The 21,673-nt window shown below is 45.9% G+C and overlaps 1 protein-coding gene across 3 annotated transcripts in view; it reads right to left on the bottom strand.

Annotated features, from left to right (window-relative positions):
• Window positions 1–21,673, bottom strand: part of LOC140404395 (protein FAM219B-like) — a 45,129-nt gene that overhangs the window by 6,031 nt on the left and 17,425 nt on the right. For all 3 annotated transcript variants that reach the window (XM_072492856.1, XM_072492857.1, XM_072492858.1), the window contains exons 2-5: window positions 17,921–18,023; window positions 7,976–8,066; window positions 3,370–3,447; window positions 1,383–1,437 (exon numbers count right to left, since the gene is read on the bottom strand). In XM_072492856.1, coding sequence (XP_072348957.1) covers window positions 1,383–1,437; window positions 3,370–3,447; window positions 7,976–8,066; window positions 17,921–18,023 — 327 coding nt within the window. The remainder of the gene's footprint in view (window positions 1–1,382; window positions 1,438–3,369; window positions 3,448–7,975; window positions 8,067–17,920; window positions 18,024–21,673) is intronic.

Genomic DNA, 21,673 nt, shown 5'->3' with positions numbered 1-21,673 from the left:
GAGGAAGATGTTAAGAGGCTTCGAGGTGATTTAGACAAGCCGAGTGAGTGGGTAAATGCACGGCAGACGCAATGTAACGGGGAGAAATGCGAAGTTATTCACTTTGGTCGGAAAAACAGAATGGCAGAGTATTATTTAAATGGTGATAGGTTGGGAAATATTGATGTAGAAAAGGAACCTGTCCTCGTACACCAGTCACCGAGAGCAAGCAATTAGGAAGGCAAATGGGATTGTTGGCCTTCATTGCAAGAGGACTGGAGGACAGGAGCAAGGATGTCTTACTGCGCTGTCCAGGGCCTTGGTGAGACCACACCGGCAGGTTTAATCCGCTTATCTAAGAACGGATATCCTTGCCATAGATAGAGTGCAGCAGATGTTCATCAGTCTGATTCCTGAGGTGGCAGGATTGTTGTACGAGAAGAGATTGGGTCGGCTGGGTCTGTGTTCACTAGCGTTTGGAAGAACGAGAAGAGAGCACATTGAAACGTTTAAAATTCTCACAAGGCTGGGCAGACTGGATGCAGGGATATTTTCCTCAGGCTGGGCGAGCGGGGGGCTAAAACACGGGGTCACAGTCTCAGGGTAGGCCACTTAAGGGCTGAGATGAGGAGAAATGTCTTCACTCAGAGGGTGGTGAATCTGTAAAATTCTCAACCACAGAAGGCTGTGGGGGCCAAGCCACCGAGTATATTTAAGAAGGAAACTGACAGATTTCGAGACAGCAAATGTGTCAAGGAGTATGGAGAGAGAACGGGAGTATGGCGTGAGATAGAGGATCAGCCATGTTTATATTGAATGGAGGAGCAGGCTGGAAGGGCCGAATGGCCTACTCCTGTCCCTCGTTCCTACGTTTCAAAGTAAATCAGCTGGGATCCAGAGGGCCAAGGAGCTTTCTGCACCGGAAATTATTATTATTAATTATTATTTTTGAAGGTTTGAAGTCTTTTGGATGTTTAAAGGAACAGTTTGAAGGATTATTTAGTGTTGTAGTCTTTTGGGGTTATCTTTGAAGTAATGGATATTAAGATATTCAATGTTTGTTTTAAAAGGTTAACTTGAGTTCATAGAATAAATATTGTTTTGTTTTAAAAACCATTTGTCCATTTCTGCTGTATCACACCTGGAGAGCACGCCGTGTGCTTCCCACACCACAATCTATTAAAAGTTGCGGGTTGGTTGAACCTCATGAAACACTTTGGGGTTCTGTAAACCCAGACCCATAACACAATGCAAACTTTACATGGCGGCTACCCAAATGTAAAAATGTTCTTGTGTCGGAAGTATTAACTTCCTCGGATTTCACTAATGGCAAGCTATCGAGTAAGGTCGGCCGCCCGATCGGCTCGGCAATTGACGTAAAACAAGTGAGTCAATCAACTCACCTCTGCGGAGGAATAGCCCGACGAAGAATAATACTTGGACTCAAATTCACCATCACTGGAAAAGAACACAAAGCAGTTTACAATGAAGGAGATTTATTAAACGTGACTTACAGTTATATAGTGCCTTCCACAACCACAAATTAAGTACCTTTTTAAAAAAAAATGAAAGTCACTGTTCTAATGTAGGAAACATGTTGCACACAGCAGAATGAAAATATAACAATGGGCGGCAATGGTGGCACAGTGGTTGGCACTGCTACCTCACAGCGCCAGGGACTCGGGTTCGATTCCAGCCTTGGGTGACTGTGCGGAGTCTGCACGTTCTCCCCATGTCTGCGTGGGTTTCCTCCGGGTGCTCCGGTTTCCTCCCACAGTCCAAAGATATGCAGGTTAGGTGGATTGGCCATGATAAATTGCCCCTTTGTGTCTAAAGCTGTGCAGGTTAGATGAGGTTGCAGGGCCTAGTTCGGGGGGGGGTCTTTCTGAGCCTGTGTGCAGACCAGATGGGCCGAATAGCCTCCCTGTGCACTGTAGGGATTCTATGTCTAGCTCTATAATGATTCACAGGGCTTTGAGAGAAGACATTTAAAAAGAGAGAAAAAATATATATATAAATAACAAAGTCCAGATAATTTGTTTCTTTGTGACGTTAATGGAGGGATAGTTTTGGCTAGGATTCCGGTGATAACTCCTGTGCTCTTTTTCAAAATAGTGTAATTTTAGGTCCAATTAAGAGTAGATTGACCTTGATTTAACATCTTACCCAAAAGACAGCAACTCTGGCAATGCAGCACGCTCACAACGGCACTGGAGTGTCAGCTTTGGGTTTTGTGCTGAAGTGGGACTTGAATGCACACATTCTGACTCGAGAATACGGAGCGGCCTAGATAGTGTGGACGTGGAGAGGATGTTTCCACTAGCAGGAGAAACTAGAACCAGAGGAGGGCACAGCCCCAGGCTGAAGGAACGATCCTTTAAAACAGAGATGAGGAGGAAATTTTTCAGCCAGAGGGTGGTGAATCTGTGGAGCTCATTGCCGGACAAGGCTGTGGAGGCCAAGTCACGGAGTGTCTTTAAGACACTTTCTCCAGTGTCTGCGTGGGTTTCCTCCGGGTGCTCCGGTTTCTTCCCACAGTTCAAAGATATGCAGGTTAGGTGGATCGGCCGTGCTAAATTGCCCCTTAGGTGTCCACAGATGCACAGATTAGGTGGGGTTACGGGGGGCGGGCCTAGGTAGAGTTCCCTTTTGGAGAGTTGGTGCAGACTCAATTACCCAAATGGCCTCCTCCTTCACTGTAAGGATTTTATGAAGGATGTGAACATCACTGGCAAGGCTACTGTTTGTTGCCTATCCCTAATTGCCCTCGAGGAGGGGGTGGTTGTGATGCCCTCACTGACTGAACAGCCTACTGCCATTAATTCAGATGGTACTGTGGGCACTCTGATACCTGCGGCTCTGCAACCCTGTGAAGCCACCAATGCCTCTGGGACACAGCAATAAGGTGAAAAGTCAAGGTGGAGAGAGAGGCAAAATGGTAGTTCATTGGCAATTGGTAACAGGGGCTGTTTAGCACAGGGCTAAATCGTTGGCTTTGAAAGCAGACCAAAGCAAGCCAGCAGCACGGTTCGATTCCCGTAACAGCCTCCCCGAACAGGCGCCAGAATGTAGAGACTAGGGGCTTTTCACAGTAACTTCATTTGAAGCCTACTTGTGACAAGAAGCGATTTTCATTTCATTTTCATTAATTTCTCCCCCGGTTCGGATTCAGAATCCAGCAGGTTGTCAGCTGGGCAGTGAACCTCCTGGAATATTTCCTTCCCCTCAAGTAGATTTTAAAACGGCCAACTAAATTGTTTCTCAACGTATCTAACCTTTTCCCCTTTCAACCCAGGTGGTGTGCTCTTACACAGAGCTGCTAGCCTTTCACTTAGACTTCTCACTTTGTAAAAAAGAAAAATCGATGGTTAGGATCGAATGCTTCCTTACCTGTCAGACTCTAAGGAGACTAAAGATTCATCCGGGTTTTGTTTCAGTGCAGAGTAACCTTTATTGAATTTTACTGACCTATAATGAAAGAAATGGCAAACAGAATTAAACTCGAATTAAACTCAAATTAAACGCAATTATTGAATGCAACCAGCACCGCTCTCATTACTCTGCGTACAGCTCGCAGGGGATAGCACTCGGTGCTTAGCTGTTCAAACAGGCTGTGTGTGTGAGAGAGTGTGTGCGTGCGAGAGAGAGAGAGAGAGAGAGAGAGAGAGAGAGAGAGAGAGAGAGAGAGAGAGAGAGAGAGAGAGAGAGAGAGAGAGAGAGAGAGAGAGAGCCAACTCGGAGGCAAGGACAGCTGTGCTTTTCTGTATTATCGTTTCTCGAGGTTCAGCAACACCTTTGCAGCAAGCAAGAGCAGCTGCAGAATCACAGAAATGTTACAGAAAGAGGCCATTCAGCCCATCGTGTCTGCGCGGGCCAAAAAGTGAACAAAAGAAACTAGCCGCACCTGGTCCATGGCCTTGCAGGTTCCAGCACTTAAAGGCAGATCCAGGTACCTTTTAAACGAGTTGAGCGTTTCCGCCTCAACCACCAACTTAAGCAATGAATTCCAGGCACCCACCACCCACTCGGTGAAAAAGTGTTTCCTCGTGTCCCCTCTAATCCAATCACCTTAAATCGATGTCCCCTGGTAATGGAGCCTTCAGCTAGGGTGAACAAGTCTCTGCTGCCCACCCTGTCTCAGGCCCTTCATAATGGTGCAGTTATCACAGTAACAGCATTGACCACTGAATTCCAAGGGCTGGGAGCATGACGGAAATCAGGGAATTGACGAGATTACAAAGAAAACTTTGGATCTCTCCAGCTGTAATCTGGAGTGGAGACTTTGCTGCGTTTTGGGAGTCACAACGAAGTGGGGCCATCTGAATTTATAAAATGAAAAACTTAACACCTTTTTTTGTTTTTATAAATCTTATTGAGTTTTCTGCTTTATTTTAATTTTATCTTTTGATGGTATACGAGAGAGGAGACCGACAAAAATGCTACTCAAACTAATCACTATCTTTATAGGAGGACAATGCACAATAAAAGAACAAAGACCATTACAGCACAGGAACATGCCCTTCGGCCCACCAAGCCTGCACCGATCCAGATTCTTTATTTAGACCTACTACTTATTGCCCAAACAAATCTGTATCCCTCCATTACCCACCCATTCATGTGTCTATCAAAATACATCTTAAACATTGCTATCGTGCCTGTCTGCAGCACATCCACTGGCAACATGTTTCAGGTATCCACCACTCTCTGCATGAAATACTTGCAACACACATCTCCCCTAAACCTTCCCTAACCCCCCCACCCCGCTTCACCTTGAATCTGCGCCCCCCTTGAATCTGCGCCCCCCTTGTAATGGAGTCTTCCACCCTTGGAAAAAGCTTCTTACTATTCACCCTGTCTATACCTCTTGTAATTTTGTAGACCTCAATCAGGTCTCCCATCAGCCTCTGACTTTCCAACGAAAACAATCCGAGTTTATTCAACCTCTTCTCATAGCCAACACCCTCGAGACCAAGCAACATTCTGGTGAACCTTCTTTGCACTCTCTCCAAAGCATCCACATCTTTCTGGTAGTGTGGTGACCAGAACTGCACACAACATTCCAAGTGTGGCCTAACTAAAGTTTTATACAACTGTAACATGACCCACCAACTCTTGTACCCAATGCCCCGGCCGATGAAGGCAAGCATGCCGTATGCTTTCTTGACCACCTTATCCACCTGCATTGCCACTTTCATGGAACTATGGACCTGAACATCCAGATCCCTCTGTACGTCAATGCTGCCAAGGGTTCTGCCATTTGCTGTGTAATTCACACCCAAATTTGATCTTCCAAAATGCATCACCTCGCATTTGTCCGAATTGAACTCCATCTGCCATTTTTCTGCCCAACTCTCCAAGCTATCTATATTCTGCTGTATTCTCTGACAGTCCTCTTCACTATCTGCAACTCCACTTACCATCTACATTTTCCTCCAGATCATTTATATATTACAAACAACAGAGGCCCCAGCACTGATCCTTGTGGAACACTCCTAGTTACAGATCTCTATTCTGAAATACTCCCTTCCACTGTTACTGTCTCCTGTTGCCACGCCAGTTCTTTAACGCATCTGGAGAATCCAAAGTGGACAGATTTTGGAAAATTGCAATTGCCAACTCTGTGAAAGATCAGAAGAAGTTTAAAATATAGTTGGTTAAATAGTGTGCGCGCATTTTGAAGAGTATTGACAAAAACTAATTAGAATATAATTAAGAATAAAAATAGCGTTTTATTTGAGATAAATTGTAATTTGCAGAATAGCATTGATCCCAATTAGAATTTAATTGCAGTGAGGGTTGAAACAATCACGTAAGTATCAGAAGCAATTGCTTACCACTTACAACACTGATCGCATCTATAATCATTTAGTGTCAACAAATGAGTAGCATTTGGAACTTCCCGAAATATTACTGGACGCCTGTTTAAAATGTTTTTTTTTACTATTACAGGAAGTTACCAGAGTGAATTGTCCTGTCGTCCACCTGCTGGGCAACTGCCCAACCTATCTGGAACTAATAACGGTGAATATTTAGGTTTATAAACCTGCCACTAGATTAAAACTAATTCCTCTAACGCAAATGAAGCGAGTCATTCCTCTGTGCATACACTCAGTTGAATTTCTATGACATGAAGGAGCCCAATGCAACCAGCACCCAACGGGTTCAGTTACACAATACCTGGGGTCGCTTCCCCTGAAGAGGATATTTTTTCTTTTTGTTTTAAATTTAGAGAGCCCAATTTATTTTTTCCAATTAAGGGGCAATTTAGCATGGCCAATCCACCTACCCTGCACATTCTTTGGGTTGTGGTGACGAAACCCACACAAACACAGGGAGAATGTGCAAACTCCGCACAGACAGTGACCCAGAGCCGGGATCGAACCCGGGACCTGAAGAGGATCTTTCAACATCCTTGTGAAAGATGTGTGAAAGTGCTTTTAGCCCTGGCAAATGAGGTCTTATCAATCTTCAGTCACCTTGCAAACTTGTGCGCGGTGTGGGGATCCTTTAAAAACAAAAGTCAGTTATATGTTTGATGCACAATCAATAACCTCAGAAACGAGATTGGAGACAATTGAAGGCTTTAATACGCTAGATGTTTCCCCCAGCAGCGCAGGTACAGAAGAAAGCTGCTGGGGCGGCATGGGCTCTTATACCCCGCCTTGTAGGGCAGAGCTAACATGCAAGCTTATCCAATGGGAACAAGTACATTCTCCACATATGGTATTCCAGCATTACTAGGTACCGTAATCCTCCTAACACAGACTACCACAATGTTCCCAGCCATAACTACTATTTTCCTCCTCCATGGTCCCAATGTACTGTGGTGGAACGCAAAAATGCAGCATCTAGTCCAAATATGGTCAGCTTCTAAACATCCATAACTACCGTAACAACCTCATCTTATAACAACTTCAGATTCAACTTTACATCCTCAGAGACAGTCCTTAGAAATAGCTGCGTGATCGGTCAGATGAAGGACAACAGGACTCCCTCCTTCAGGGAAATCCTGCTCCACATTACAATTCTAGTGTAAATGCAACCTAAGAGCAGCGTACTCTGTGCTAGCCTCCAGTTCGCTGTCCGTTATCCTTCTTTTCTTGCTCTACCAATTTTGGTTAAATCAATTTGAACAATTTATGCAAACAATTAAAACATTCTGAACCAATCAAGTTGGTTTGCAAGGGGGGTGGGGGCTGGAGAACTAGTAGGAGGAGGATCTTTGGGGGTCTACATTGTTGTTCAAATCAAAAAGTATGCAACGGCCCACAGGAAGGGAACACATTTTATGCAAAAATACAGACTTCCAAGTTTGTCAACAAAACACAACTGTTGTTATTTCAGCTTGGTAATACTGCAATCATTTTCTAAAATCGGTGGTGCAGTGGTTAGCATTGCTGCCTCGCCGCGTCAAGGACCCGGTTGCAATCCCGGCCCCGGGTCACTGTCCGTGTGGAGTTTGCACATTCTCCTCGGGTCTGTGTGGGTCTCACTCTCACAGTCCAAAGATGTGCAGGGTAGGTGGATTGGCCACACTAAATTGCCCCTTAAAATTGGGGGGAAAGATTGCGGAACAAAATTGGGCCGATGATTTTTTTTAAACATATCACAAGCATCGATAGAGGTACCAGAGATGAGAGTCACTATACCCAAATGTTAACGGAATAAGTAACCTGGAAAAGTTATTTTAATTTTTAACCTCTGTTGACTTGGTGGCATTTGGTACAAACGCAATTTTTTAAAAAACATGGAGGTAAACACATCACCCCGAGGCCATGATTTCTGACCCAGTCCAAAAAAACACACACAAACCTTTCACGTGAAACAAGTGAAAGTGCAAGTCTGAAATCGTTCGGACAAAGGTCACTGGAAAATCCAGCCATCTGCAAAGACCCAGAAACAGGATCTGGAGCAAAAATAGTGAATCGCAGACAGCAACCCCCCCTTCCCCCCAACGACACAAGGAGGGATAAAGAAGCGCAGCCGCATTACTAACCTTTTCGAGCCCGATTTAGGCTGATGCAAGACTGGGCCTCCCCCCATTCCTTTCTTCTTCAGGGCTTTCTTGGCTAATTCCCGATGCTTCTCTATAAGAAACAACATACAGCAGAATTTAATTTGAAGAAAGGCACAGTGTCAGGGGAAGAAAGAAAAGCCATAAACTACCAAGACTTGGGATTGGAGCAGAGAAAGCCAAATTCTAAATGGGAGGGGACAAAAAGGTGGAGGTAATCTTATCGTTAACACGTCTATTTCAGCGTCTCAAGATTGGATTAGGCGAACTCAGAACCCACATCAAATACTATTTGATCACTCAGACCCGGTTTTGCATGACTCATGTCACGTGTGCAACACCTAAACTTTGAACAGTATTTTTTGCCATGAATGAATTCAATCTATGATCTTTGAACGCTAGCAGCAAAGGGTGTAATTCCCTTTGTAGTCTCCAGGCAGGTTTCCAATCTTTTTGATTTGTTTTCCTTAATTAGCTTGTTTTCGTTTATCGAACAGTTTAATAGCCTTGCTCTCGCCACACTCCGATTAATCACCCGGTGCTGATTTTTTTGGGGAAAAAAACAAATTCATCTGAATGGCCTTCAGTAAAGCTACAGTGATTTATTACTGCAAAACATCCCATAATGATCCCAGAACTCTGGCTGAAGTAGCTCAAGTTTTTTCAAATTGGTCTTTTCTCATGGGAATGTTCCCCCAAAATATAGTAGGAGAGCTTGTTAAATTGGCCCTTTTCTAACCCGATCTTGGATAAGATGACTCATATCCTGGCTTGAATACGTCCATTTTTGTACCACATTCCATGCATTGCAGAATGGGACTTGGAGGCCCAAAGCTTAACACTGCACCCCTCAGCTCCACAATAATTGAAGCCTCTGCACTGAATTTGCAAGTTTTATAAAGGGAAGCATTCTGACTAATTCACACAAGTTCCGTACAGCTATCTCAAAGCTGATGAGGCAGGCCTGTGACTCGCTGACGCCACAAGGACATGTCCAATGATTTCTTCCATCAATCACATATTTCCTCCCCTAAAAAAAAAAACCCGATTGATTATGGAGCCAAGGATGGTAGGTGGAGCCAAGACACACATCCAGCCATGATCTGGCTGAATAGCAGAGCAAGCTCAAGGGGCTGAATGGCAATAAAAGTAGTAGGAATGTAGAAACTAGTGGAGGCCATTCAGCCATAGCACCATTTTAAATAAAAGTTTCTCTGCTCTTAAGGCTTGCACTTCACAATTCAGGATGTCCCAAACTGCTTTATAGCTAATTATGACATTCTCCAGTGTGGGTCATTGATTTGGGGAAATGCTAGAGCTGTAGCTGTCCCTCGATTCGAGGGTGACATCTATTCAGGGCCACTAATTGCGGCCATAGGTCTTCATAGAATCATAGAATTTACAGTGCAGAAGGAGGCCATTCGGCCCATCGAGTCTGCACCACTCTCAGAAAGAGCACCCTATTTAAGCCTACACCTCCACCCTATCCCCATAACCCAGTAACCCCACCTATCCTTTTTGGACACTAAGGGCAATTCAGCATGGCCAATCCACCTAACCTGCACATCTTGGGACAGTGGGAGGGAAACAGGAGCACCCGGGAGGAAACCCATTCAGACACGGGGAGAACGTGCAGTCTCCGCACAAACATTGACCCAAGCCGGGAATCAAACCTGGGACCCTGGAGCTGTCAGGAAACTGCTACCGGCCTGCCCTTAGCGGTGATTAAACGGTCGATTTCCGACCTTCAGATCTTTGGGAATATGGGGCAGGGCATCCAACAAGGTAGTGAGGTCCTGAGGGCAGGGTTTGCTTCCTTTTCTTTCCCCAGCGTCACAGTCCTGCCTCATCATTAAAATGTTCAGACTCAAAAGCATGAGGCCGCTTGATGGACTAGTTGTCACCATTTTGAACGATTGGTAGCAGGCTCCTCCTAAGGTCAAGGCTACCACGCTTCAAGGAGAGCTCCAGAATGTCTTTGAAGAATTTTGTTTTATTTCCCCTGGAACATTGGTCAGTTGAGGGTTGACAAAACTGGATTTGACAAGGGAGATGCATTTTGCTTTTCCACAACAGAGTGTTCAGGTCCACTGAAGTTGATTTTGCAGGAGTTTTCTTTAATTACTTGTGGAGCTGGCTTCAAGAAACACACTAGCGTTCGTTCGACGGTCCTCACACTGAATCCAGAGGATGGGGCGGAGGTATTACTGATGAAAAGTTTCTAGTGCTCCTATGCGTTGCTGATACACAGCCCAGGTCCCACTGCAGTACAGGAGTGTGGTGATGGCAACTGCTCTGTGTGGTGATATACATCACTGTAAGTACACAAAGGGTTAATGTACATACACTACACCTAGCTAGACACTAGAGGGAGTACCAGAGACATGAGACACAGACATTCAACCAATAGGTCAGTAAGATAAGGACACGACCAATGGGCATTCACGATACACATAGAGGTGACACTACCACAGGAGGGCATTACACCATCCCATATAAAAAGGACATATCACACATGCTCAGTCTCTTTCCAGTGAAGACATTCAGTGTGTACACAAGATTGATTTGAAACACATCACACCCAGCACATGGATTGTAGCAGACTGGTTCGTCAGTCTGAGTAGCTATAGCAGGATTAACAGGAGAGTCGAATCCAAGTAGGAGAATCGTTAACAGTAATAAATGCGTTAAAGCTATCTCCAAGTCTGAACCTTCCTTTGTCAGAGTGCACATCAAGGAAGCAGCTCATGCTACGTCACGAGCATAACAAAACACTCTGTATACCAGGGCTTTTGTTGAATTGCGGAGGGCTTTGTTGCAAAACACTCATTGTCATAGTTTGTAGAACGCCGAGACAGCACAGCTGATCCTCAAGTGTGACCGTCTGAGAGGAGTGCCTGCAAAGGTACGGGAAATGCTAAGCGGGGTCTGCACGTTCTCCCCTTGTCCGCGTGGGTTTCCTCCGGGTGCTCCAGTTTCCTCCCACAAGTCCCGAAAGACGTGCTGTTAGGTAATTTGGGCATTCTGAATTCTCCCTGTGTACCCGAACAGGCGCCGGACTGTGGCGAATCGGGGCTTTTCACAGTAACTTCATTGCAGTGTTAATGTAAGCCTACGTGTGACAATAATTTTTTTAATTATCCTGGAATTCCTTCCCTAACAGCAGTGGGTGTACCTGCAGCGGTTCAAGAAGGCAGCTCACCACCACCTTCTCATAGGCAACTAGGGGTGGGCAATAAACGCTGATCGAGCCAGCGATGCCCACAGCCCGTAAAGGAAAAGTTAAAGTTCCAGAGTCTCTACTTCAACATATATGGAAGATGGAATATTTGGCTGACCAGTTGTGGGTTGACATATTTGGCAACATTCAAGGACAACCTACGGTTCTCGTATGCAGATTGAGAGTGACTCACAGTGGCCAACAACACTGCAGTCACCCGAAAGCTCTAGATCAAGTATGCTTGTGGTGGTCAGTTTAGTTTTGACAGGGAGGCAGCTGAGTTTAGAGAATTTTCCATTTAGACCATACTTAATAGAGACACCAGAGGGCAGCTGATCTCTGATGAGGTGAATAGCCACTGCCGGGAAGATTGTAAATATTATTGGACTGTTCTGAAATAAAAGGGCAGCCAATTTGCACAAGCACTGAAATAATCACCAGAGAAGCTGCTTTCATGTTACTCAATCTGCCAATTAAGAGATAAATATTGGTCAGTACACCTGTAGAACTCCTTTGCTCTTTGAATAGTGCCATGGAAATCTTTAACATCCACTTTACGTGGTTCAATGTCTTATTTAAAAGACAGTGTTCCCTACAGTACAGCACTCATTCAGGGCCACACGGGATTGTCAGTCTGGATTAGGGGCGCATGGGTTTAACGAGCTTGATTCTACAGCCTTCTGAATGAGAGGCAACATCACTACCCACTGAGTCATGGTGGCAAGAAACTTGGGAGCTCCCATTGCTAAAGATAGGTCCATCTTATTCTCCCCTGAATTGGAGTTTGCCGCTTTCGTGTCAGTTTGCCACAATGCTAAGTTCAGCATCATCAGCGATGCAGGGTTTCTTTTTCTGCTCTTGCCACTGACTGTTTGCAACGGAGAACACTTTAATTTTGCTGCACAGAAATCACCAGACGCAGCACAACCCACCCCCCCCCACCCCTCAAGTCTGGCCAGGAACAGCCCCCAACCCGCTCTCGCAGTCTCATCAGTAACCCTCCCACTAATCCTGCCCCGCACTCCCTCACTGACGCTGTTCTGCCCGTGTCCCCCTCGTGTCTCTCTCTCTCTCCTAGAGTCGATCGTCCTGCTGTTAGCAAGTAGCAAGAATCAGAAAAGCTGCATCTCTGGGACTGTTAGGACGGTTGTCAGTGAATTGCCAGCCAGGTTTTATCAAGTTCTCCTACAACATTGCAGAGACTTCCTAATTTCTGGCAATGAATCTGTAAAACAGTGTCAGCTGCCTGCTCCCCGACCTATTCCATTATTTTGCCTGCATGGCTCGGCTGAGCAACAAGAAATTAGATATTAAAACATATTTTTAAATAGCATTGGTTTTCCAACAGCACCAACCTTATTGGTTTCTTAATTTGCAAAACAGGAGGACTGGGCTAGGAGGAGCAGACGGGTGGGCACAGCAGGCTGCGATGCACATGTAAGGAAACTGCAATCTGGTGATAGAAACAGTAGCACAATAGAGGCAGCAGTCGCCTGGAGAGAGAGAGAGAGAAAGATAAAGGGAAAGAGGGAGAGAGAGTACAGAGAGGAAGGTACACCATGAACATTGTTGAAGCATTACAAGTGATGAGAATAGTACTGAAAGGAACGTAACAAACAAGCTTCTGAAAAGAGGAATAAAAGGTAGAGAATGCAAGGATGGCACAGCGGCGCAGTGGTTAGCACTGCTGCCTCACAACGCTGAGGACCCAGGTTCGATCCCAGCCCCGGGTCACTGTCTGTGTGGAGTTTGTGCATTCTCCCCGGGTCTGCGTGGGTCTCACCCCCACAACCCAAAGATGTGCAGGTTAGGTGGATTGGCCACGCTAAATTGCCCCTTAATTGGAAAATAAAATTAAAGGTAGGAAATGTCTCTGGTACTCCCTCTAGTGTCTAGCTAGGTGTAGTGTATGTACATTAACCCTTTGTGTACTTACAGTGATGTATATCACCACACAGAGCAGTTGCCATCACCACTACTTTCTGTGGTGGTGACTTCCACAGATTCACCACTCTCTATGTGAAAAAATTTCTCCTCACCTCAGTCGTAAAGGTTTACTCCTTATCCTCAAACTATGACCCCGTGTTCTGGACCCCCCACCATTGGGAAAAAAATTCTGAATCTACCTTGTCTAATCCCGTTCAAATTTTACAACTTCCTACGAGACCCTCTCTCACTCTTCTAACCTCCAATGAATATAATCCTTTCAGACTTGGTCTCTCATCAGACATAGTCTCTCCGCATATGACAGTCCCGCCATCCCAGGAATCAACCTGGTAAACCTTTGCTGCACTCCCTCCATAGAAAGAACATCCTTCCTCAGGTAAGGACACCAAAACTGTACACAATACTCCAGGTGTGACCTCACCAATGCCATATGCACTTGAAGTAAAACATCCCTATTCCTTTACTCAATTCCTCGCTATGAAGGCCAACATACCATTTGCCTCCTTTACTGCCTGCCGTACCTGCGTGCTTACTTTCATTTCTGATGCACGAGGACACCAAGATCTTACTGCGTATCCGCCCATCTCCATTCAAATAATAATCTGCCTTCCTATTTTTGCTACCAAAGCGGATAACCTCACATTTATCCATATTACACTGTAGATCATTAGCTACTATTCTCAAATGCTAATGGGTGACTGGGCAGTTCCAGAATCATCTGATTTTTTCCCCTACATTTCCAGCATTACAGGGGAGGCAGTGCGCAGTGGTATTGTCACTGGACAAGTAATCCAGAGATCCAGGGTAATGTTCTGGGGGCGTGAATTCAAATCCCGCCATGGCAGGTGGTGAAATTTATAATCAATAAAAATCTGGAATTAAAAGTCTAATGTTGACCATGAAATTGATCTTTGTAAAAAATCACCTTGTTCACTAATGCCCTTTAGAGAAGGAAATCTGCCGTCCTTACCTGGTCTGGCCTACATGTGACTCCAGATCTACAGCAATGTGGCTGACTCTTAACTGCCCTCTGAAATGACCTAGCCAAGCCACTTGTTCCAGGGCAATAAATTAGGGAAGGACAATAAATGTTGCCCAGCCAGTGACACCCACGTCCAACATTCTGATTCATGAACGAGTATATTTTAAAAACTTCTTGTTTTTCTTTCCATCTCGTCCAATAAACTGAGGGTCACAAAACTAGAGAAGGGACGTTTCTTGGAGGGAAATATGAATCCAGGAAGGACAGTTTCAAAGCGAGCAGCAAAGCAGAGTGAATAAGGCGAGACTGCGAGTGCAGCAAGGCGGCAAAAAGGGGGCACATTCATAGAATTTACAGAGCAGAAGGAGGCCATTCAGCCCATCGAGTCTGCACCGGTTCTTGGAAAGAGCACCCTACCCAAGGTCAACACCGCCACCCTATCCCCATAACCCAGTAACCCCACGGGCAATTTTGGACACTAAGGGCAATTTATCATGGCCAATCCACCTAACCCGCACATCTTTGGACTGTGGGAGGAAACCGGAGCACCCGGAGGAAACCCACGCACACACGGGGAGGATGTGCAAACTCCGCACAGACAGTGACCCAAGCCAGAATCGAACCTGGAACCCTGGAGCTGTGAAATTCACTGGGACTAGATCTTCAACTTGCTTTTCATCAAGTAACTAGATAAGACAAAGAGGTTAGACATTTAACCTCATTTCTTCTCCTTTGATTGGACCAACAATCTTAGAGGCAAACCTCTTAGCATTTATTGTTCTTGAGGAAGGGAAATACCAGCTATTATTTACACTCTTGATTATATACTCCAAACCCGGCAGTGCCCATCAGTCACAGAAGGCCTCGAACATACTGCTAAACACAGTGCGTTCCCTCTCAGGAGCTACCTTGGTGCAGGCGTAGATGTGGAAGAGAAGCAGACAGCTGGAGCGCACACCACACGGACCTGTGGAACACCACCTTGGCTTAGCCTGGGGAAGACCCACGAGGGGATTTTCTAACGTTCCCTCGCCCACCACACCCTACCCTCACCCCGCCTCCATTCGCACCAAGTGGCCAAAGATCACGAGTCGAGATTGTGCAGAGCAGCATTGGTCCCAGCCACCAGGTCGAGAGGGAACTCTGCTCCTCCAGCCCTGGAAGCAAGATCCTAATTTACATTGGAGACCTGGTTTCTTCCTGTCCAAGGCAGATGTCACATTTCCCAGTGCTTCTTGCCAATCCGAGGACGAGCAGCTTCTCAGTCCCAAAAACGCCACCGGGAGCAGTGGTCACTGCTGCGACTGCAGCACGTCCCGGATCAGCAGCCAGAGAAGCGACCTGTTGCACAGGTAGGTGGGGTCAGGGATCACTGAGTCCAATTAGGCAGATCCCGGCGAGGCGGACAATCACGAGGATTGTGGAGGCCTTCCATTGGGGGCATCATTTGCTGCTGGAGTACTTCCCGTAGGAGACAGGGTGCCCAATCAGGAATAAAACAATACAAATTTACTCCCAGGACAAACAGACTTGAATCTTTTTCTGGATGTTTGCAGCATTGGACACGTTCTGACGATTTAAAGTAGCCTTTCCCTGATGCAAGAAAGTCTTAACTTGGGTGTTTTTTTAAATCAATTCTCTGACAACACTTCTCTGCCACTGTGAAGGAGAAGAGGAGCATCGTTACGGTTTGAGGTCCTTTGAGGCACATTTTGCCCCCATGGAAAGAACTTGGACATAAGCTCTGATGAAGGGTGCTTTTTAAGCCAACTGAAGGTATTTAAAGCACGAGAAGTAGAGTGTCTCAGGACGCCAAAACAGCACAGCGGTTAACGTTGTTGCTTCACAGCGCCAGGGTCCCGGGTTCGATTCCCACTTGGGTCACTCTCTGTGCAGAGTCTGCACATTCTCCCCGTGTCTGCGTGGGTTTTCTCCAGGTGCTCCGGTTTCCTCCCACAAGTCCCGAAAGACGTGCTTGTTAGGTGAATTGGACATTCTGAATTCTCCCCGTGTCCCCGAACAGGCGCCGGAGTGTGACGACTAGGGGATGTTCACAGTAACGTCATTGCACTGTTAATGTAAACCTACTTGTGACAATAATAAAGATTATTGATTTAATAGGCAATTTATTAAACATCTTTGGTTTTTCAAGACCGTTCACACTTTGGAAACATTAACAGATCTCGTTGGGGCTGGAGAAAGACATTTTAAAAGCAGAGGACAGATAAAGGGAGTCAGTCAATTGGCCGAAGGGAGTTAACCATTGCCCTCATCAAACGGACAGGGTGCAGAGAGATGGTGCTTTTAAATTAAAACAATCACTGAAGCGGGCTGTTGTTGGCATATTCTGCACTTTTGTTTTTTTTTTTTAATTTAAAGTGCCCAAATGTTTTTTTTTCTAATTAAGGGGCAATTTAACGTGGCCAATCCATCTACCCTGCACATCTTTGGGTTGTGGGGGTGAAACCCACATAGACACGTGGAGAATATACAAACTCCACACAGACAGTGACCCGGGGCCGCGATCGAACCCAGGTCCTCGGCACGGTGGGCCACCGTCGCCCAATTCTGTACTTTTGTAAACTGTACCAGTTGTAAGGAATCTTCCATCATACTCAAAACATTCTGTCACCTGTTGAATAAGAAATCAAACCCGAGATTGTCCCCCATCTAGTGTTAACTCTTCCATCTTCAGGAAGGCCAAACGTGTACACATCCAGAACATGTTTGATTGGCAAGACTCCTGGGTACCATCAGCAAACTAGGAGTAAACCTCAGAAAGCCGGCGACCAGACTGCTGACACCACACAGCCAAAGTACATACTTGCTGCAGACTTCAATTCTTGGCACAAAGCGACATTGTTAACTCCCATGTTTCCCTCCCCGTCACACTTTGGGACACGTCGTTGTGCCTTCATGGGTACTCGGTAAAAATCCTGGAACTTTCAAGCCACCACAATTGTGATGGTGCCAACACCACGAGTACCGGCGCGGCTCAGGAACGCAGCCCACACCCATGCTCTCAGGGCAGGACAATAACCGCAACCTTGTCAGACACCCTCATGCATTCACAGATTGAATGAAGCCCCCCATTCAGTTTCCTGCTGTATCCAACTAATTTCCAATAGAAGCAAAGTGGTTTAAAAAATATCCACCGGGATGTTAAAAGGAGCTTGGTACTGTAACTGCTCCTTCTTCTTGTCTGCGTGTCCCATTGCGTTTCACATAAACAGTGTTTTATATAACACAATAGCGGACTCTTTTGCCAAACCCTGCAGACTGATATTTGATATTGGGTGGAGGGGTGGGGGGTGGGGGGTTGGGGGGGGGGGGGGGGGGGGGGGGGGGAGAATCTAGGGATCTAATTCACAAAGGCTTCCATTCATGATCATTGGTGCTCCATGTTGGGCAATACTGCTGAGAAAATTGGCTGACAACAGGGACAAAGCTGGTCTGTCAATCACTCCATGGTGGATTAGCATGCTGGCTACATCAAGACCCGGGCACGGCGAATGATCACTTGGTGCAATACCAGAGGGCCACCAGCACGAGTGAAGGTCACACAGGAAGGTTCATGTGAGTGACCATATGGGCACGATATTGGGGGTCTGCCAGGACCAAAATCATAGGCCTCAGTGCCAGGCCCAGGAGGAAGAAAACTAGAGTATGCGCTATTAGAGTTGCGATGTAATGTTAGCAATCTGTGCCACTGTACAGATCGTTCGCTGGTCAGAGTGACCCATAAAAGAGACAACTGATCAGCTAGCTTGTGACTCACGTAATTTGAGATGTATCGAAGATGTTTTGGTGGCGGTTGGCGGCAGTTTCCTCCTCTCTGGTATCTTGAACACACTCTCATTTTTCCAGCTTTTGCTGTGACCCTTAATAGGAACAGAAACGTAACAATAGAAGATCATAAGAAACAGGAGTTGGCCATTCAGTCCCTCAGGTCTGTCCCCATTCAAAAAGATTGTGACTGATCCGATTGTGGCCTCAAGACCACTTTCTGCTGTGCATCCCCCCACTTATAGTAATCTTTATTGTCACAAGTAGGCTTATATTAACACTGCAATAAAGGGGCAGGTTTAGCACAGGGCTAAAGAGCTGGCTTTTACAACCATGGCAGGCCAGCAGCACGGTTCAATTCCCGTCCCAGCCTCCCCGAACAGACGCCGGAATGTGGCGACTAGGGGCTTTTCACAGTAGCTTCATTTGAAGCCTACTTGTGACAATAAGCGATTTTCATTTCAAAGTTACTGCGAAAAGTCGCCACATTCTGGCGCCTGTTCGGGTACACAAGAGGGAGAAATCAGAATGTCCAAATTACCTAACAGCACGTCGTACGGGATTTGTGGGAGGAAACTGGAGCACCCGGAGGAAACCCACGCAGACACAGGAAAAACGTGCAGCCTCCACACAGACATGACCCAAGCGGGAAGCGAACCTGGCGTTGTGAAGCAACAGTGCTAACCACTGACTATCACAATCATGGAAACAGTTTTGAATGCTAGCTGGGTAGAGAATTCCAAAGACGATCACCCTCCGAGAGAAGAAATTCCTCCTCGTCTCCATCTTAAACGGGAGACCCTTTATTTCCAAATTGTGCCCCCTGGTTGTGTATTCCCCCCATGAGGGGACCCATTCTCTCAGCCTCCACCCTGTCAAGTCCTCTCGGGATCTTGTATACGTTTCAACAAGATCACCTCTCATTCCTCTAAACCCCAAGGAGCATAAAGCCAACCTGCTCAGTCTTTTCTCACAAGGCGACGATCTGGAACGTGCCAGCTTAAAGGGCGGCGGTAGCAGATTCAATTATAACTTTGTAACGGAATTGAAAAGGAAAAAAAAATACAGGGCTGTGGGGAAAGAACAGGGAGAGTGGGACTAACAGGATAACATTAAGAAACCCGCCACAGGCATAATGTGCCATACAGCGGCTCTCTGTGCTGTACAATTCTAATCTCCAACAAAAACGTGATGCAAAGGTTAAGCATAGTGGGCATCGAACATGTGTGCGTGTCACATTGGGGCAGTGAATGCATCAAAGATGTCAGGACACATGTTCAATTCTAAAAACAAACCAGTATCAAGGGTCAAATGCTCCACTCTGCACAGATACGTGCTTTAAATCAGGGGTAGCAAATGTTCCTCGGTGAGCATTCCTTGCTGGATGCCCAGGGAGATTGGGGTCAGGAAACGAGATGTAGTCAGATAAATCACCTGCCAGAGAGAGGGGCAAGTCATCAATTATGACAAAATAGTTCATTGTAAAAGTACAAGATAATAATTCCGTCAGCTACTGTATGCAGTTAACTTGGAAACTGGGAAAGGCTGCTTTCCATTTCGTACTGGTTTGATTTTTAAATCTATCTAGCTATCCATATATTAATTGTCTCTGGCCCACAATACTTCATTTGCAGTTGTCCATTCTTTGTGTCAACTTTTCCAGTTACAAATTCCTACTGAGCACATGGTAAATATCCATATGAACTCATCAATTCCACCAGTGATAGCTCAGTTTTACATCTCCAAACTGTCTCTAGTCATTGGGGTGGCACGATGGCACAGTGGTTAGTACTGCTGCCTCACGGTGCCAGGGACCCGGGTAGGATTCTGACCTTGGGTGATTGTGTGGGTTTATCCGTTCTCCTTGTGTCTGCGTGGGTTTCCTCCGCGTGCTCCGGTTTCCTCCCATCCGGGTGCTCCGGTTTCCTCCCACAGTCCAAAGATGTGCAGGTTAGGTGGATCGGCCATGATAAATTGCCGCTGCGTGTCTAGGGGTGTGCAGGTTAGACGGGATAGGGCGTGAGAGTGCACTTTCAGAGGGTCGGTGCAGACTCGATGGGCTGAATGGCCTCCTTCTGCCCTGTGAGGATTCTATGATTCTGTGAAATTCCTCAGACCGTTGTGCAGAGAAATCTCTATGCTGCAAACCAGTCTGCTTGGAAACTCTATGGTAGTGTTATGTAAAAACAATGGCTTTTGCTGCTGAACATTTAAAAAGCTTTAAAACACAATAACGGCCATTTCATTTTATGGACAGGAAGAGGAAATAATCGCAGTTTCATGTCAAGCCTCATTCAGCTGTTAAAACATCAGCTCTGCCACAAGTGTTTATGAACTGTTCAATCCGTATTTTACCAGGGAGAATTGAAGTTTGTTAAGTACAGCTTTCAGTATCATGTGCACTGCAATTTCATCAGCTGCAAGTCAGCACCTTCAGCCAAAGGGTCTAGGGTTTTGCCGTGCAAGGGTTGGGATTGTGAGCAGATGATATCTAGCGTTTAAGACAGGTCACAACAAAAAGGTGCAGCAGACTGGGGAGTGCTCTGGAGAAATTACATAGCACGTTTTGCATGGTATGTGGGAAGTCCACTTAGTCAAAATATAACCAGCCCAAGCATGCAATTCCCTTGCTAACAACTCATGAATAATTGGTGCGCTACTGTTACAAAAATTACAAAGAACTGGGACCAAAGTGACATCATCCATGAGACTTCAGGATAGCCTCTGGGTAGGTGGCGATTGAGGGGAGGATGAACGTAGTGAATTATTGACTGGCATTTTCCCACCGGATTTGCATTCAATCTAGCTCAGGCTGTGGGGACGGTTGCTTCTTCGGACTGCTGGGGGTAAAGGTGCCTTGTTCAATGAACCCACACAGGCTCAGTCCATTTGCGAGTGAGCAGGGATTCAATAATGCATAAAATTAATAATCACTGGCAGTTTTAATTTTATCCCTGCGCATTTGTTTTTAAATAAAATTAAGGGTTACATCCAAACAGGGCAGCACGGTGGTTAGCACAGTTCCTTCACAGCTCCAGGTTCCCGGCTTGGGTCACTGTCTGTGCGGAGTCTGCACGTTCTCCCCGTGCCTGCGTGGGTTTCCTCCGGGTGCTCAGGTTTCCTCCCACAGTCCAAAGATGTGCGAGTTAGGTGGATTGGCCATTCTAAATTGCCCTTAGTGTCTGAAAGGTTAGGTGGGGTTATTGGGTCAGGGGGATAAGGCGGAGGTGTGGGCACGGGTAGGGTGCTCTTTCCAAGGGCCGGTGCAGGCTCGATGGGCCAAATGGCCTCCTTCTGCACTGTAAATTCTATGAGGACAGTCAAGCGATTAACACAGAGTGGGGGGCGCGTTACTGGAAAATAAAATATTGACCATTCAAAGTCCAGAATGGCTGGAATGAGGAAACAGGTAAAGCAAGTGTCAAGTGTGCAGCAGGAGGAAATTCCAAATAGTGGCTTGAGGTACATTGTTTTAAGGCAGAGAAAAGGAGTGCGGTCCAATTAATCCACCAAATCTGGACAACGGCGAACCAAGATGTGACAAAAGTGCTTTTCTAATAAGTAACTTTAAAATAAGCAACAAGCACCACATTGTACACGTGATTTCAGTATTCTATCCACATGGTGTGTGCATGCGAACTTTCACATTCTCATGTAGGATTTTCACAGTAACTTCATTGCAGTGTTAATGTAAGCCTACTTGCGACACAAAAAGATTATTTATTATTAGTTGCTGAAATGGGAG

This window comes from Scyliorhinus torazame, chromosome 30, assembly GCF_047496885.1.
Source record: "Scyliorhinus torazame isolate Kashiwa2021f chromosome 30, sScyTor2.1, whole genome shotgun sequence".
Classification (NCBI taxonomy): Eukaryota; Metazoa; Chordata; class Chondrichthyes; order Carcharhiniformes; family Scyliorhinidae; genus Scyliorhinus; species Scyliorhinus torazame.
This window is presented reverse-complemented; position numbering and strand designations above follow the sequence as displayed.